This window comes from Monodelphis domestica, chromosome 2, assembly GCF_027887165.1.
Source record: "Monodelphis domestica isolate mMonDom1 chromosome 2, mMonDom1.pri, whole genome shotgun sequence".
Lineage (NCBI taxonomy): Eukaryota > Metazoa > Chordata > Mammalia > Didelphimorphia > Didelphidae > Monodelphis > Monodelphis domestica.
In genome coordinates this window covers 503,609,322-503,626,395 of record NC_077228.1, presented here as the reverse complement: position 1 = coordinate 503,626,395, position 17,074 = coordinate 503,609,322, and the positions used below count along the sequence as shown (strand labels likewise).

Genomic DNA, 17,074 nt, shown 5'->3' with positions numbered 1-17,074 from the left:
AGGAGGTTTCTCTGGTGGTTTCCAAAGAAATAGTAGCAGAGAACTCTGTTGTCAGGCAAGCTGTTTCCTTACATAGATTTAGTACTAAAGAGAAGGAAAGGAATATGAAATAAGGGAAATAATATATGTAAATAAGAAGCAGGAATGAGCAAGTCACCTATGGGCGATGGAATGCAAACTATTTGCAGGAGTACATTCAGATCAGTAACAGAAGATGAGGTTTATGGGGCAGTGAAATGAAGAAAGAAGGTCTTGAAGATCTTTAAGTATGTTATAAAATAGACTGATGAAGCCACCACAGCTTTATGTAGAGATGAGAGGGTGGGCAGACATTTTTAGAGAAATAAAATCATCCAGAACAGAGGTATGAAACCAAGGGACCTTGGACACAGTATTAACTTGAACCAGCTTAAAATATAATTGGGAAATGTTTAACAAAATAAATGCAAATTCAATGCAACATAGATAATGTTTATTTGTGGTTTCTTAAATCAATATACAGCCTGCAGTGATCTGTTTCTATTTGAGCTTGATATCACTGTTCTAGAAAGTTACCATAACTAATCAAAGGGTGAGATGATAATAGCCTGGAGCAGGATAGAGGTGATAAAAATGTGAAAAAAAAGCATGGCATCTGAGACACCAGAGAAAAATCTGGAGGGGTAGGGTGGTGCAATGGGGAAAGAAGAGATATGAAAGTAATGCAGAATTTGTACATATCACATGAATCAGAAGGATACAGTTTGGGTGCAAACTAGGAGTTGGGAGACCTGGAGTCTAGCTTAGGCTGCACTTTGTTATCTAACCATGAGACACTGGACAAATGACTTCGTCTCCCTGAGGCTGTTTCTTTATCTATAAAATGTGTCTGGACTTCATATCTAAGATTCTGTGATTCTGAGTTGGGAACAGGAGACAGGTTGGGGATGGTGGCTGTTTCTGATGACCTCACTTTGTGACACATTATGAGTAGGACATCCAGATGGAGATGCCCTAGAGATCACTCAAGATATAGGATAGAGTGAGTCTAATAGGTTGATGGCCAGCCTGTCGTGGAAAATGTATTCTGGAATGATACAGAAAGGAGATGAACTCAGCTGTGGATTACCCAGCAGGGACAACCATGCGTGCACCATTTTGTACTAGGAAGTACTTCTGCAGCAATATTTGCTTTATTTTCCTCTTCTGAGCTGATGCTCATGTTTCGGCAGATGAACTAAGAAATGAAGCCAGGGACAAATCAAAGCCCAAGGGAGAGGTTAATTTTCAAGGAAATGTAGGGAAAGGCTAAATAGGTGACATAAATGATTAACATCCACCAAACCATTTTGTTGCAGAGAGTGAGTGGGAGCAACGGGTGTAGATAGAATATTATCAACTACGTTGCACATCTATACAGTTTCCAAAGGACTTCCAACACGTATTAGTGTCTCCACCAGATCCTGATGATAATCAGCGAGGGAGGTAGGATGGGACATTGGTATTCTCACTGCTCTGATGAAGATGGTGAAATTGGAGAGGTAAAGAGACATAGTCAAGGTTTTCAGAATATTTGCTAGGTGGTACAGGGGAAAAAGTGCTGGGCCTGGAGTCTGGAAAGCTCATCTTCATTACTTAAAAACAGACTTCAGACATCTACTACTAGCTGTGTGACCCTGGGCAAGTCATTTAACCCTCTTTGCCTCAGTTCCCTCATCTGTAAAATGAACTGGAGAAGGAAATGGCAAACTGCTCCAGTGTCTCTGCCAAGGAAACCTCAAATGGGGTCACAAAGAGTTGAAAACAATGAAAATGACTCAGCAACAAGTGACTTATAATTTTGGAAAACATGTTGAAAATTGGTATTACATGGAATTGGGAAAATAAAATATTAAAAAAACCAAGCAACAGAAGAGATATAGTCAAGGTTTTCAGGGGATTTGAAGTTAGAAGGGACCTTAGAGATTCATCTGGGCCTGAGGTTCTTAACCTTTTTTGTGTTGTCTTGGGAGGCTTATGGACCCATTTTTAGAATAATGTTGGCAAATGCATAAAGAAAAATATGTAGGATTACAAAGAAAACTGATGAATTTGAAATGTGATTATCAAAATAATAGTTAAAAAACCAAGCTTATGGCCCCAGGTTAAGATCCCAGGCTTAGGCTGCTTTAGGCTGTCTTTTATTTTACATATGAAGAATCGGAGGCCAAGAAACCTCAGGTGACTTTACCAAGGACACTTCATTCCAGGGCTTTTCCCATTATCTCACATTGCTTCTCATTCTCAGTGGGGGTATAAAGGAGAATTATAAAAACTTCACACTGTATAATTAAGAAAAAACCTTCTAATTGGGTTTGATATCAATCTGATTTTGTTCTTTTCTCTAAAGCTCAGAGGAGGAAAACACTAGCGTTAAGCTTAGTTTTTTTTTTAAAGTTTCACTTTAAATTCATCTTTACTAAGAAAATCAATCTGAACTCAAAAGAATAAACTACTCAGCATTCCACTGACAAAGTCTTTTTGGACAACTATGAGATTATGCCAGTGCAGAACAATGTTAGTTGTAGAAAACATTCCTGCAGCAGCTCTATAAATGTCAACGATGTAGACAAAGCAAAGATGTCTAATGTTATAAATAGAAGAATTGGTAATTGAACGAAGATTCTGTAACAAAGTGAGAGGTTTTTTTTCATTCTCTCCTGGAGCCGGTTCTTGATGCATGTTCACAAGAAGAACCGAATTACCAGTAACTACCTGAAATTTTGTTCGAATTCCCCAAGAACCAGAGAAATACAATTGAAATACTGCCACGATGCAGTCATACATTTATTAAACTAGCAACAATAGTTAAACATAGTAAGAGTCAGTGAAGGTGAGATGTAAAAGAACAGTGTTTTCTGATGGCATTCTGAATGAAGTTGCACAACCTTTGTGGAAAGTGATCTGACCACATAAAATTGGAGCCCTAACCTGTTCATTCCCTTTGGCTTGTTGTTAAGTCATTTTAGTCATGTCTGACTCTTCAGGATCCCATTTGGGGTTTTCTTGGCAAAGATACTGGAGTGGTTTGCCATTTCTTTCTCTAAGAGCGTTTTACAGAAACTGAGACAAACAGGGTTAAGTGACTTGTCCAGGGTCACCCAGCTACTAAGTGTCTTAGATTGGATTTGAACTCAGGAAGATGAGCCTTCCTGACTCCAGGGTCAGCACTCTATCCACTGTGCCACCTACCTTTGGCTTAGTGAATCTGTTACTAGGATTGTAACTGAAGGATATAGTTGAAAGTTTTAAAATGATCAATGTCTATAAAGATATTTTTATCCAAAATACTCTGATGGATCTCCAATCTAGTCGATATGGGTTTTCCTTCCAATGAGGGACATAGAGTTGAGCTTGGGATTGGGAAGACTTGGGTATAGGCTTGTCACTGACACGTACTGACTGTATAACCCTGGGCAAGAAATGGAATCTCTCGGTGTTCCAGACAGCTCTGTAAGACCATAAGTGAAGAAGGTGGACGAGCATTTTATTTAAACATTTACTATGTACTAAGCACTGTGCCAAATGCTTCCAAATATTATCTCATTTGATTCTTTCAACAACCTTGCCAGGTAGGTGCTCTTATCATCATCCCCATTTTACAGATGAGGAGGCGGAGTAAGACAAAGGTTAAATGACGTTCCTAGGGAAACACAGCTAGCTTAAGTATCTGGGGCCAGATCTGAACTCAGGTCATTCTGATGTTGGGTTTGCTCTCTGTCCCTTGTATCTCAAACTCCCTTATACAATCTAGCTGTGGCATAGGAAGGTGATGATCCCCCAAACGAGAAAATGTCCTTCACTGACATCAATGAAATCACAAGACTGGATAATTCTCTTAGATAATGCAGATCTTGACCCATCCAAACCTGCTCCTCCTGGGTCACTCTGGTCCATGCCTCCAGCCTTACAGATGGGAACTTCCTTGAGCTCTGCTCACATCCCAAGAACACCAAGGAAGCAGGTCACTTGTCTCCTGTTCTCTCAATATGCTCAGCCCATAACCTTGTTGTCTACTCAAACATTTCTTTGACACCATCTTTTCCACCATTTCTTTGTAATCCCTTGTTTGTAATGAGCTACAAACTTCATATTCCTATTGTCTGCCTCATCCTTTGGGAGATCCTTAGTTTCTATTTTTAATGATTTTTAAAAAGGAGACTAATCGAGAATAATCAACATAAACACGTCATTACTATCATGCAGTTGACCAAAAGATGGTAGAGCTGTTTTGCACTGTGTTTATTGCCTGTTGAAGAGAAAGCAAAACATTTGATTCTATAAAGAAAATGCTGCCTTCAATGCAGAAAAACTGCGTGGTGTGTTCCTGACTTTCAAATACCTGGAGAAGGGAGTTCTCAGCATCCTCTTAATTGTTTTGTCTCTGCTAGGCATAATTGGTCTAATCTGGTGACTTTCCTTTTTCTGCTTTCTTGGGTAGCCCTATGTTGCTGTAGATAGAGCCCCGGGCCTGGAGTCAGGAAGATCTGAATTCAAATATGGCCTTAGATACTTAATAGTGGGGTGACCTTGGCCAAGTCACTTGACCTCAGTTTCCTCAACTGTAAAATGAGGATAATAACAGTGCCTAATTCAAAGGGTTATTGTGAGGTTTAAATGAGACAACACTTGGAAAGAACTTAGAATAGTGCCTGCTACATAGTAGTTAGTTAACAACTGGTTCTTCCTTCCCCTCTTGGGTGACCTTTCTATCTTCTCCAAAACTGGTGGAGGGCTTGAGTGTTCTACTGGCACTTCATGGAGAGGATACTCCTCATAGGAGAACTATAGCCAAGGCCCCAAGCAAGTCAAGTTGGATGGACACGTAGGAGGTCATGTATGATACTTGCCCAGGATGGGCTGCCCCAAATGGGAAGGAAATAGTCCTGCTGATGAGATCACAGACCCTTGGGAGCATTTGATTTAACAAAGTGAATAAACACTTAAACCTATGTAAGTGATGTGCCTTGGGGGCAAGGTGGTTTGGTTTCTGTATCTCCAGGGCTGAGTACTCAGTAGGTGTATATTGTTGGCCTTTGGTCATTTCAGTCATGACTGATTCTTCCAAACATCCATTTTGGAGTTTTCTTGGCAAAGACGCTGGAGAGGTTTGCCATTTCATTCTCCAGATGAGGAAAGTGAGGCAAGCAGGCTTAAGTGACTTGTACAGGATCACAGAGATAGTATCTAAGGCTGGATTTGAACTCAAGAAGATGAGTCTTCCTAAGTCCAGGCCCAGCATTGCTCCCCCCATCCAGCTGCCCCCACAGAAGGTATACATAGTAAATACTTATTGACTTTAACTCAATAGATTTTTGTATATTTTCTTTGTTAGTTAGGAAACTTAAACTTTTGATCAGTCCAAAAATTCTTCCTAAAAATTAGGAACATCCAGAGTGGTGGAAAGAGCCAACCCCAATTCAAATAGCAGCAGCCCTCCTGCTTACTGCCTATGTCACCTCAGGCCAATGCCATTTAATCTCTCTGAGCCTTGACGTGTTCATCTATAAAAGGAGGGGGATGGGTTGGAAGAATAAGTTAATGAAAAAGCATTTACTGTGTGTCAGCAGTGGGATATCAATGGAAAAAGGGAGGCAGTCTTCCTTAGCGGGCTTACTTTCTAATGGGGAGAGGTCACTAAGGAAGGAAGCTTTGGTATGGGGAGTCCCAGGGATGCTGAGGGCAGTTGATGGACATACCCTTTCCAGAAGCAATGGCAGTATTGATTCGACTACTGATCTCAGGCCAAAGGGTGAAAAGTGAAGAGGGGGACTGGAGAAGGAAGAGAAAAGAGGGGAAATATGTAGGGGAGCAGGCAGACAGTAAGATAGTCTGGGTGGACGGCTGGACTGAATGAAATGTGAAGGCTAAATGTGGTGTGCAGCTATATTTACTAGCTGTATGACCCCAGGCAAGTCACTTTGCCCCATTTGCCTCGGTTTCCTCATCTGTAAAATGAGAGGAAGAAAAATGCAAGCCACTTCAGTATCTTTGCCAGAAAACCCCAAATCGGGTCAAGAAGAGTCAGATAGGGCTGAACTACCACATGAACAAGCAACCAGTTAGCTACAATTGGTGAGATAAGTTTGCAGGCAATTAGCCACAACAAAGACAATGGGTCCTAGGGCAGCAGCACCAAGGATGAGTGGATTAACTTTCCCAAGACCTAGTGGCATGGATTCTGGTGGTCCAGTGCAGAGATTGCTGGTCCAGGTCAGGGAGAAGAAGGGTGGTGAAAGCAGGCAGATGGCAAGATGCCTTGGGTGGAAGGCTGGATGCAATATGAAAGAGTGATGCATCATCTGATGTGGTATGTTCTCCAGGGTTCACTCCTTTTTTCCTCTCTAAGATTTTTCATATCACCGAACAATGCATTAAGACCAGAAATGCAGAAGAACCACAGAGATTGGTCAGCAGTTGCTACTTACATTATAGAGGGGGATGGTCTTCATCACTTTATACTGTTTGGTGGGGTCCATCTTATACAGGTGACGATCAGTGACAAAAATGGCTCTATCTTCCACTTTACTAAATCGATTTACCTAGGAGAAAAACAAACCAGAGAATACCCTTAGGCAGGAAGAAATGTCTCAAAAAACGTCCAGAAGATGCAGTGAGTGACTTTTGAGACCCTCAGACAAGAATGTCAGCAGCATTGACTGATTTAAGTCTATGGGCTTCAAAAGAATCCACGAGGAGCCCTAAAATGTAAGAGAGAGTTTCTACATTCATGGGATTTTACATTTTAATAGGTCAAATACAAATCGTAGTAAAAATATACTAGCATAATGAATAATTATACAGGGTGTCCCAAAAGTCTTAGTGTAGTTTTTAAGCTATTAAAGTGTATCTTTAAAGATGAGGATAATATTGAAGATATACTTTAATAACTTAAAACTGCACTATCTTTGTCTTGAGGGAGACTGATGCCCTGATATCTAGCTAAGCCTGGTAGCATTTCCTTATTTCTACCCAATAAGGTCTTAGAAGGTTCAAGTACTACTATTTAACTTATCTCATATCTGATTGATTATTATACCCCACTTTATCTTCAGATCTTCTTCTACTTACTTCATATCTCAGTTTTCTATCAATTTTTTTTTAAAGCAAATTGGATAAGGTGAACTCTTGGGTCCATTTTTAGTTCTATGATTTTAACGGTACTTCCAACCAACAGACTCTTGCCCCCTCACTCTACAAATCTCAATCCCACCTGACCAAAATGTTGTCTCATCCTCTCTTGCTAAAATAATCTAAATCCCAGTTCAAGTCCTATCTCCTCGCTGAAGATTTTCCCAATGACTCTAGAGCCACACTTAACCCCCTTTGCTGAGCTCACACACCACTTGGAATCAGTACAACAATTTTGGTCCATGATTGTTCTTGAATTGCTTCCCAGACATTATATTTCTTCTTAAGCTCTTTGAGGGCAGTAAAAGAGTGTCATACTCTTTTGAATGCATTGAGTGCTGGTACTCAACAATAAGATGTTGACTGGTCCTAATGCTACTTCTCTCCTCATACCCTGTGGGATTTTCAGGAGTTCCTGCATCTCCCTCCCCAGTTCTGAGCCACATTTGGCTGCTCTATAGTGAGGGGGAAGGTTTTATAGGACCAAAAAAATTCCCAAGGGCTGGAGGGAAGAACCCTGAGAAGGTAGTGTCTGCAGTCCCACTTATTCAACTTGGTCTCAGACCAGTGCTTCACCTTTGGATTAATAGAAGGGAACACTGGATTTGTAGCTTTTAATTAGTAATGCCACGGCTCCACTTTATTACTGTAGCTAATTGAGATATGAGTATACAGCTGTTCACAAGTGGCCTGGGAGTTTGTGGAGAATGATTTATTTATTTAGCCCTCCAGAGAGTTGGAAGTTATTTGTATTAATTCATTTCACCATATATTTAAAAGCTTCCTCCTGTGAGGTGCTGAAGTTGGTGCAAAGATTAGATATCTTTATCTAGGGGCCTGCCTTCAAGGAACTTATAGTCCATTAGGCAGACATGACATATACACACGACCAACCATCGTTTGAGAACCTGAAAACCACCTTATTTATAATGGAGTACTTGCTGCCTGCTTCTTTTCTCTTCCCCAAATCTGATATATTTATAATATTATCTTCCTACAATTAATCAAGTCACAGTAATGGCAAATTGTTGTTTCTATAAGGTATTAATAACATTGAGAATTGTCAGTCTACTGCAGCCACATTTTCTTTTTAAGTGTTTAAAGATTTCCATGGAAGAAACGAACAGGGCCAACAATGCAAAAGACAACAGGCCTTTACTATGGGAGACATTTTGTCCCCTCTAAGGGAAGGTACCCTGAAGTAGAGGCTGGAGCAAGAGAAGACAAGGCAAGGATATACCAGGATCCAGCCAGATACCTTGAGGGGCTATCTATAATATGCAATGCAGTCATGGGAGAAGTCTGGGCAATGGATGAAAGGCTGTAGCAGGAAAGAGATCAGGACACAGTACATAGTCTATACTAGGCACTCAATCTTCCTCTCAGTTTGTTGCATGTACCCCAGACTTGTCCTGTACAGAATGGCTCACTGATATGGAAGAGGGTCAGACTTTTAAAGGAAGGGACGGTCTAGTTTTCTCACAGTTAATGTCACAGACAGGTAGGTAGCTAGACGTGTCCACCAAGGAGAATTTAGATGGTGGGATATGGAGGTACTAAGAGAGGGGAGAGTATACTATGAGCAAGAGAGTTCATAAAACTGGTTCTCTAAAACCAGAAGTTTGTTTTTAAGCTTAAAAATTTTTTAAAATAATTTTCAGTCTTTGGAAAAATTATTTCTTAAAACATATCTTTTGGCTTATTAGGTCCAAGTTATAATATAAGCCCTGGCTAATTTGATATATCAAGGTTAAAAGTCAATATAACTTAAAAAAACTCTTTCAGATTTGAGAAAGAGAGATCATTTTGCAGAATCAAGATTTCTTTCTGTAATATTGCTGCTTGCTCAAGTGTAAAAAGACTTTTGAATTTACCTAAATCATCCATGATCTCTTCTAGATAAGCTCTCTGAAAAAATAGAACCAAAATCTGATAGAGGGCTGTGCTTGTCAGGATGATGGAATTTCTGGAAAGATCAAGACTTTTATCCAAACTTCCAAGACACTTTTTGCCTTTCAAGGTAACTCCATGCCCAGATGCCTTTAGTAATTGTTCTCTGTCTACAAAAGGTAACTTTACATTCTCTCTTTCAAGGAGAACCCATTTCCATTACATAAAAAAGATCTTTTTTTCTTACTCCAAATCAGTGATGTTTACCATTATTTTTGAGACATGTGAGTGTTGTTTCCTTTTTCACCTGTAAAATGAGAAGTCTACAGTCTTCCCAGCTTGAAATGCCACAAGTCTAGAAAAGGAGTCTAAAGAGGGAAAAAGGGCAGTGTGGACCAGTAGAAAGAATACCAGATTTGGGCTAGAAGGACCTGAATTTAAATTCTAGCTCTATCACTTATTATCAGTGCTCTTTTGAGTCCATCAATGACCCTCTCTGGGCCTTAGGATCATAGTTCTTAGAGTAGGAGTAAGCTTTAAAGGCCATCTGATATGACCTCTTAATTTCATAGAAGAGGAAATTAAGGATCAAAGCAGCTAAGTAACTGGGGCCAAGGTCACATAATAGCAAGTGGAATACTTGCCTCCAAATTCAGTGCTCTTTCCATGGACCATCTTAGTTTCCTCATTTGTAAAACAAGGTTTTTCACTATAGGATATATAAGGTCTCTTTCAGATCTAAAAGAGAAAATCTGATGACTCTCTAGGGCATCAGAGAAGGCAATATGGAAGAGGTGTTGAGTAGATATTCAACAGTCATGAGTTGAAGTTCAAAGATGAGAGAGGCCATTCTAGCAACAGTTTGACCAAATGCATGGAGTATTGCAATTTGTTTATATGGCAGATGGAAGTCCAATCAAAGTAATGGTAGACCATACAGAGCATATTGGGCAGTGTTATATCAGCTAGAGTTGGAAAAGAAGCTATCCAGGTTCCTGGTGGCCAAGTTTGATGGCCATGGGCACACCACCTCCCCTTTCAATAAACTCCAGTGGCTTCCTATTGCTTCTAGGATCAAATATAAGCCCCTTCGTTTGACATGTAAAAACATCCTTTATAACCTGGCCAATTCTTACCTTTCTAGTCTTCCTAAGCCCCTTCCCCTTGTACTTTGTGACCCAGTGACACTGACCTTGTTGGTGCTCCTTGCACACGAAACTCTATCTCCCAATTTGGGAATTTTTCCTGGCTGCCCCTCATGCCTGGAATTCTCTGCCTCTTCAACTCTACTGCCTGGGTTCTCTGGCTTCCTTCAAGTCCCAGTTAAACTCCAGTCTTCCACAATAAGCCTCCTTTCCAAACCCACTTAAAGCTATTACCTTCCCTTTGCTGGTTATCTCTAATTTATTCTATCTGTATCTTGTTTGTATGGAGTTTTTGCATTCTTTTTCGTCTATTTAGACTGTGAGCTTCTGGAGAACCATAACTCCTCCTTCCTTTATATTCTCTTTGCTTAGTACAGTGTCTGGAACATAGTGGGTAGGCACTTCATAAATGCTTTGGTGACTTGACAAGCCATCTCTTTTTATAATAAATTAGACATTTTAAAAAATGAGTACCTATTTTTGGTGTTTGAGTTTTTGAAGTGCTGTTCCTGTTTTATTGCAACTGCCGGTAAAAACCAAGCTCCATTTTATTATTAAGAATTATTAATATTCTTGATTAAGAATTATTGTTATTAAGAATTCACTAACTAAATTATGACATTTTATTAATTGGTAGCTTTTATTCTTGTGCCCCTTTCTTGCTACCTACATGCTGTAATGATCAGGAAAATGTAGTTTTCATATAATTGATATTCACAGAAGGTATATTTTGCATGTTGACTATGCATTCTCAAAGCAGAACCAGTCCAGAGCAAACAATTGCCAATTTGGTAGACCTGATGTGAGGATACTCTTTGCTTTCAAAGATGAGACAGAACATTCTGCATCTGATACATGGCTTTATGAAATTGATGATGCAAAACTTGAATTTGGTAAATATAACTGAAGATTCTTCTATGGGAAACATTAAAATTCTGCAACTTGAGAGTTTTAAAGAAGTGCATTCCAAAGCCACACTCTAACATATAAATTCAGTAAGATCAAAAAATTCACATATCAAGGGATCCTTGAAATCACAAGGAAGTCTTGTTCCTAGGAGACAGGAATAGCTACAAGGCATTTTATAATTCATTAGGTACTTGCTGGTTTGGATGATACAATCATGTATTTGGGGAATTTTTTTAGCTAAGGCAATTAGCCTTCAAAACTTTCAAACCATTTACATAGAATGTTTTTCAGATGAGACAAATCATACCATTTGAGGTGAAAGGGAGAATAGGAAATGGAAAAAACTGTAAAGTTCCAAAATAAGGAGAAAAAGAAGCAGGTGCAAATTGTTTCAGTTGTATTAAGAGAAATAAATGTTCCTAGGTAAGAATAAATAATTGCTGGTTAGCAAATAGGAAAACACCAACAGGAATCAAAGAGCCCAATGCAACAGATTTGGAGCTAATGGAGAAGTTCTCACATTCACATGTAGAATGAGTGTTACATTCAATGACTTTTGATGTAAGGATAACTATAACTCATATGGAATCCCCTATAGAGCTGTTTATTGAATATTGGTACCAGGGCATGAGAGGGAATTAGAGAACTGGAAGAATTTGAGAGCTGAATTTTAGACACTATCTAGCACAGGGATTCCTTTATTATTATTGTGTCATGGTTTCCGGTGGAATTCTTGGTGATACTTACTGCTCCTCAGAATCATGTTTTCAAATGCATTAAACACATAGGATTACAAAGGAAACCAATTATGCTGAAACAGTTGTCAAAGTAATAATTTTTCAAACCCAAGTTTGTAGATGTGAGGTTAAGAAACTCTGGTCTAGTCTAACCATCTCATGTTAACAAGATGGGAAAACTGAGGCTCAAAGAGGTTTAAATAACTTGCTTTAAGGTCACATGAGAAATAGAAACAGGATTTGAAGCAAGAGCCTCTGACAATAGTAGTCTTTTTTTAAAAATTAAAGAAAATTAGCATTAATTTACAAAATGTTTCCATATGATTATTTATGGTTTTGCCTTCTTTTGGAAACTTTTCATATCCTTTGACTATTTATCAATTGGGGAATGGTTCTTATTTTTATAAATGACTCAGTTTTTTATATATTTGAGAAACGATCTTTATCAGAGAAATCTGCTGTAAAGCTTCACCCTCCACCCCCCCCCCCCCAGTTTCCTGCTCTTTCTAATTTTGGTTAAGTTGGTTTGATTTTTGCAAATCCTTTCTAATTTAATGTAATACAACTTATCCAATTTACTTCCCAGGAACCTCTGTATCTCTTATTTGGACATCAACTACATCCTTATCCATATACCTGACAGGTAACTTTTTCCATGCTTCTCTAATGTACTTATGATATCACTATGTTTAAATGATGTACCCATTTTGATAGATGATGATTCATTCCTAGTTTCTGCCAGACTGCTTTCCAGTTTTCCCAGAATTTTTTTTTGTCAAAAAGTAGTTTCTACTTCTAATTTTATAACTTTGGATTTATCAAAGAGAAGAATACTAACGTAATTTACTACTATTTATTCTATACCCAATTTATTCAACTGATCCACGACTATTTCTTAGGCAGTATCAGATTGTCTAGATGATTACCTCTTTGTAATATGGTTTGAAATTTGGTATTTGCAAACTTGAAATTGGAAACTTGAAATTTGCAAGGCTACCTTTCCTCATATTTTTTTCATTAATTTCTTTATATTATTGACCTTCTTTCAGAAGAATTTTGCTATTTTTTTGTTTTATAAAATAGTTCATTGATAGTCTGACTGTCATGACACTGAATTAGTAAATTTAGATAGATTTATCACCTGTATTATATTAATACCAATGCTAATTAATGTTTCTCCAATCATTTTGTAATTGTGTTCATAAGTTGCTGAATGTCTATAGTTGTTTTAAGTGGAAGTCTCTTTCTATCTATCTCTTCCTGAAATTAATGTGCATTTATTTTTTATCCTGCAACTTTGCTAAAGTGATAATTGTTTAGCTAGTTTTTTAGTGGATTCTCTAAGGTTCTTTCAGTGTACCACCCTATCAATTTGGAAAAATGAAAGTTTTATTTCCTTGTTACCTATTCTTATTCCTTTAATTTCTTTTTCTTCTTTCATTGCTATAATTAACTTTCCTAGGACAATACTTAATATAATGGTGATTAAGGACAACCTAAGGAATATTGGGCCTTTCCATAAGACTTACTGCTGAAACCCCTTTTATGTATGTTATTTTCCCCTATTAGAATGGGAGCTCATTGAGAGCAAGGCTTGGCTGGTCTTTCTATTTGCATCTTAGGGCTTAGCAGAGTGTTTTAGTGGTAGTAAATGATAGGTAAATGTTGATTCATTTGTTTGTGCCTAGATGCCCAGTTTGCTTTTCCTTTTTATTATCAATTCAAGCATGGCTGAGTCTCTTTGTCTCCTGGTTCCTGATACAACTGTTTCACCAAGTAATTCGTGTGTACCCAGATGGTCAGAATTGGACCTAGAGTAGCACCCCCCCTCCAATTATTTATCTGCTGAGAAATGAAATTGTCAGTAGGACAATCAAGAAACCGTCTATTTTAAGCAACATGGGACCTCCAGGCAAAGTCCAGGGGTAGTTGAAGCCCCTATCAGTGCTCTATCATTTGTCTTTGTGCCATGTTTCTGTATCTGGAATTCAGCATCAAATTCCTCCATTCTAGTGGGCAACCATAAAATATTTCCCATAACAATTATTCTTCTCTTTTCCCTTTTTTACTCTTTCTCATGTCCTCCAATCTATTTCTCCTGTCTAGTTTGTGGATTTCACAAAGAGATATTGCAAATATTACTTTTGATACTGACTCAGTATATCTTAATTTAGGTTCTTTAGAGCAGTAACTACCTTTTTTTTTTGTTTCAGATCTTTCTGGCAGTCTGGTGAAGTCCTTCTCAGAATAATTTGAGATAAAATATGTAGAATTAGAAAAGGAAGCCAATTCTATTAAAATATAATTATCCAAATTTTCTTTAAAAATGAAAAATTTTCATGGACATACCCAGTTAAATTAAGCCCTGTTCTAAGGTTATGAAATCAACAAACTCTTTTTCTATCTTTCCTTACCTTGCGGACATGGCAGGAAAACAGAACATTCATGTATTTGTCCTTCCGCTTTAGTTCATTGGCAACAGGGACAAAAGTGCCTGTGGTCTGAGGGGTGTCTGGCTTCTGAAAAGCAAAGTCAAGAAGGGAGGATAAGCTAAGCTGGAGATGCATGAGCAGATGGGCAGAGATTTATTACTAATAATATTTATTGCACAAAAATGATTTCTAGAGATATTCTTCTTTGCAACAATATTCATGCCATTTCACACAGGTCTCTTTTTGGTCTTCCTACATAGACTCTAAACTCTGCAAAAGTTGGTAGAAGTCCAAGTTGAGAGAGGTCTTCTGGGCCAGGGCTCTTAACCTTGTTTGTGTCATAAGCCCTTTGGGCAGTCTGGCCAAATCTATGGACCCCTTTTCAGAATCAATTTTTTTACCAACCATAACTAAAATTCTTTCAATTTTGTTCTAATGTAATTGGAAAACATTAAAAAATAAAAATACCATAGAACAAAATTGAAAGAATGCTAAGTTGTGGTTACTGAAAACAAATATGTAATTTTCTTTCTCTTCAGAATTCACAGACTCTATGAAATCCATTTACAGACCCAGGCCAATAACCCTTGTTTTAGGCAAATAGAGAAAGAGAACTAGACTAGGGAGAAGATCAGAAGCCACAGATGAAGAAATTTATTTGGGAAGAATAATCTATATACATGTTATAGTTGAAAGAGAGAAAGAAGACTCCCCAAAGAAGTAAATAAAGAAGGAGAAGAGTAAGGGGATCATTGACTAGGCTCTGAAGAGTACTACATATGAATGTGCCATAGTTATCCATTTTTTTCCATAGGTGATAAACCTGAAGGAGTTACCAAATACATTAGGTTGGAGTGTCCATTAATTTTGTAAATTTTCCTTCCTAGGAAAATCTGTTAAATTACTTAAGTTATTTTCTCTCAACAGCTTCTCAGGGACAAATTGTACGTATCTATGTGTGTGAGTGCATGAGACAATGTACAGAAAAATAGTAGATTTCAAATTAAGTCACTGTACTCACTGCTGCAAGGTAGTTTCCCTCCCAGGCTCTCTGTAGGCCAAGGTCAGCTCTATGGCCTTTTAACATTTCCACGGCAGCAACCTTTGCCCTGACCTGGGGCAAGTCGGAGGGGGGTATGCTCCGGATAAGCTGGGCTGCTCTCCATCTAGAAGAAAATCAGACAATCTGGAATACGCATCACACTGATATCTCTGTGGTCTTTGGCAAGATCTTTCCATTCTTAGAACACTTAAATTTCATATTAGATAGGTAAGTCAGAGCTACCTGGGCCCTTCTTATTCTGAAAAAAGAATGCCAGATGCTCCCTTGAAACTACACAGTTGGAGTCAACATGTGTTTATCCATTCTTTACTGGGTTCAAGATATTGCCTTTGCCCTTAAAGAGTTCACTGTTTAGAAAGGAAAATGATGTGCATAAATAAATGACTATAAGACATCATGAGCAAAGGGCAAAAGGAGAGATTGAATGGAGAGTCATGAGATCCGGAGAGGGACGTCCTATCTACCTGGTGAAATTAGGGAAAATTTCACAGTAGAAGTGGCAGAACTAGATCTCAAAAGCAGAGAGAGGGGGAGGTGAGGGGGAGAGGGGGACAGGGGCAGAGGGGGATAGAGAGGAGAAGGAGAAGGAGAGGGAGGAGAGGGAGAGGGGGAGACAGGGAGAAAGGGGGGAGAGGGGTAGGGGTAGGGGGAGAGGGAGAAGGAGAGGGAGAGAGAACCCTGCACAGAGATGGGGGGAAAGAGGCCCAAATGCACAGAAATAGTAAAGACTGCTCAGGATTGGGGAATGCCTCATAGTCTGGTGTGACTAAGTGATGGAGGATATGATAAAGCATAGAGTGAAATGAGGCCACAAAAGTATGTTGGAGTCATATGAATAGCAGAGAAAGGAGTCTGAATTTCACTCTGTGGGAGATAGAGAGCCACAGAAGGTTTTAGATCAAGAGTGATGTGATCAGCCATACAATGGGAACAATGAGCATTGTGAAGGAGAGGAAAAGGGGACAAATGAGGAAGCTGATTGAATGGTCCAAGTAAGAGGTAAGACAAGGGTGATTCAGAGGAGGGGCAAGGAGAAAGCTGGGGAAAGATCTAAGTGCCAAATGATAGGTGCAAAGGAAGGACTCTGGGATTTCAAAGGAGTAAGAGATTCAATAAACAAATGTTTATGTGAAAATAGTTATGTTGCTTAAGGCTTGAGTATTTGGGAATGGAATAAGTATTTGGTCAGCAGCATAAGGTCTCTGACAGTATTTATAAAAGAATGATAGATTGAGAAGGGACTTTAAAAGGTAATAACTACAACTCTCTCATTTTGTAGTGAAGGAAACCAGAACTTAGAGATTCTATGTGACTTGCCATGGGTTACAAGTCTAGCAAATGCCTGTGGCAGGACTTGAACTCATGATCTTTACTCTAAGTCAAGCTCTATTCACTGAATTACCAAGTCAATTGCTTTGCTTGGTGCACAGAAACTTCTGACATACTTAAGGGATATCACATTGTTCCCATTGCTTAGACAAGGGAAAACAGAAGTTTTCATATATAATAAGCCTCTTTTGATTTTACTCTTTTTTCTGGGTTATACACATGTTTTCATATATCATAAAACCCCAATCCCCAAACATATACCCAAATAAACAGGTGAAAAATCCTATGCTTCCATCTGTGTTCCGACTCCCGCAGTTCTTTCTCTGGAGGTGGAGAGCATTCTTTTTCATAAGTCCCTCAGAACTGTCCTGGATCATTGTAGTAGTTAAGTCTATCATAGTTGATCATTCCACAACACTG

At 38.7% G+C, this 17,074-nt stretch overlaps 1 protein-coding gene across 2 annotated transcripts in view; it reads right to left on the bottom strand.

Moving 5' to 3' along the window:
* MYO1D (myosin ID) overlaps positions 1–17,074 on the bottom strand; it is a 381,916-nt gene that overhangs the window by 136,868 nt on the left and 227,974 nt on the right. For both annotated transcript variants that reach the window (XM_056819463.1, XM_001368007.4), the window contains 3 exons: positions 15,284–15,428; positions 14,245–14,349; positions 6,447–6,560 (listed from right to left, as the gene is read on the bottom strand). In XM_056819463.1, coding sequence (XP_056675441.1) covers positions 6,447–6,560; positions 14,245–14,349; positions 15,284–15,428 — 364 coding nt within the window. The remainder of the gene's footprint in view (positions 1–6,446; positions 6,561–14,244; positions 14,350–15,283; positions 15,429–17,074) is intronic.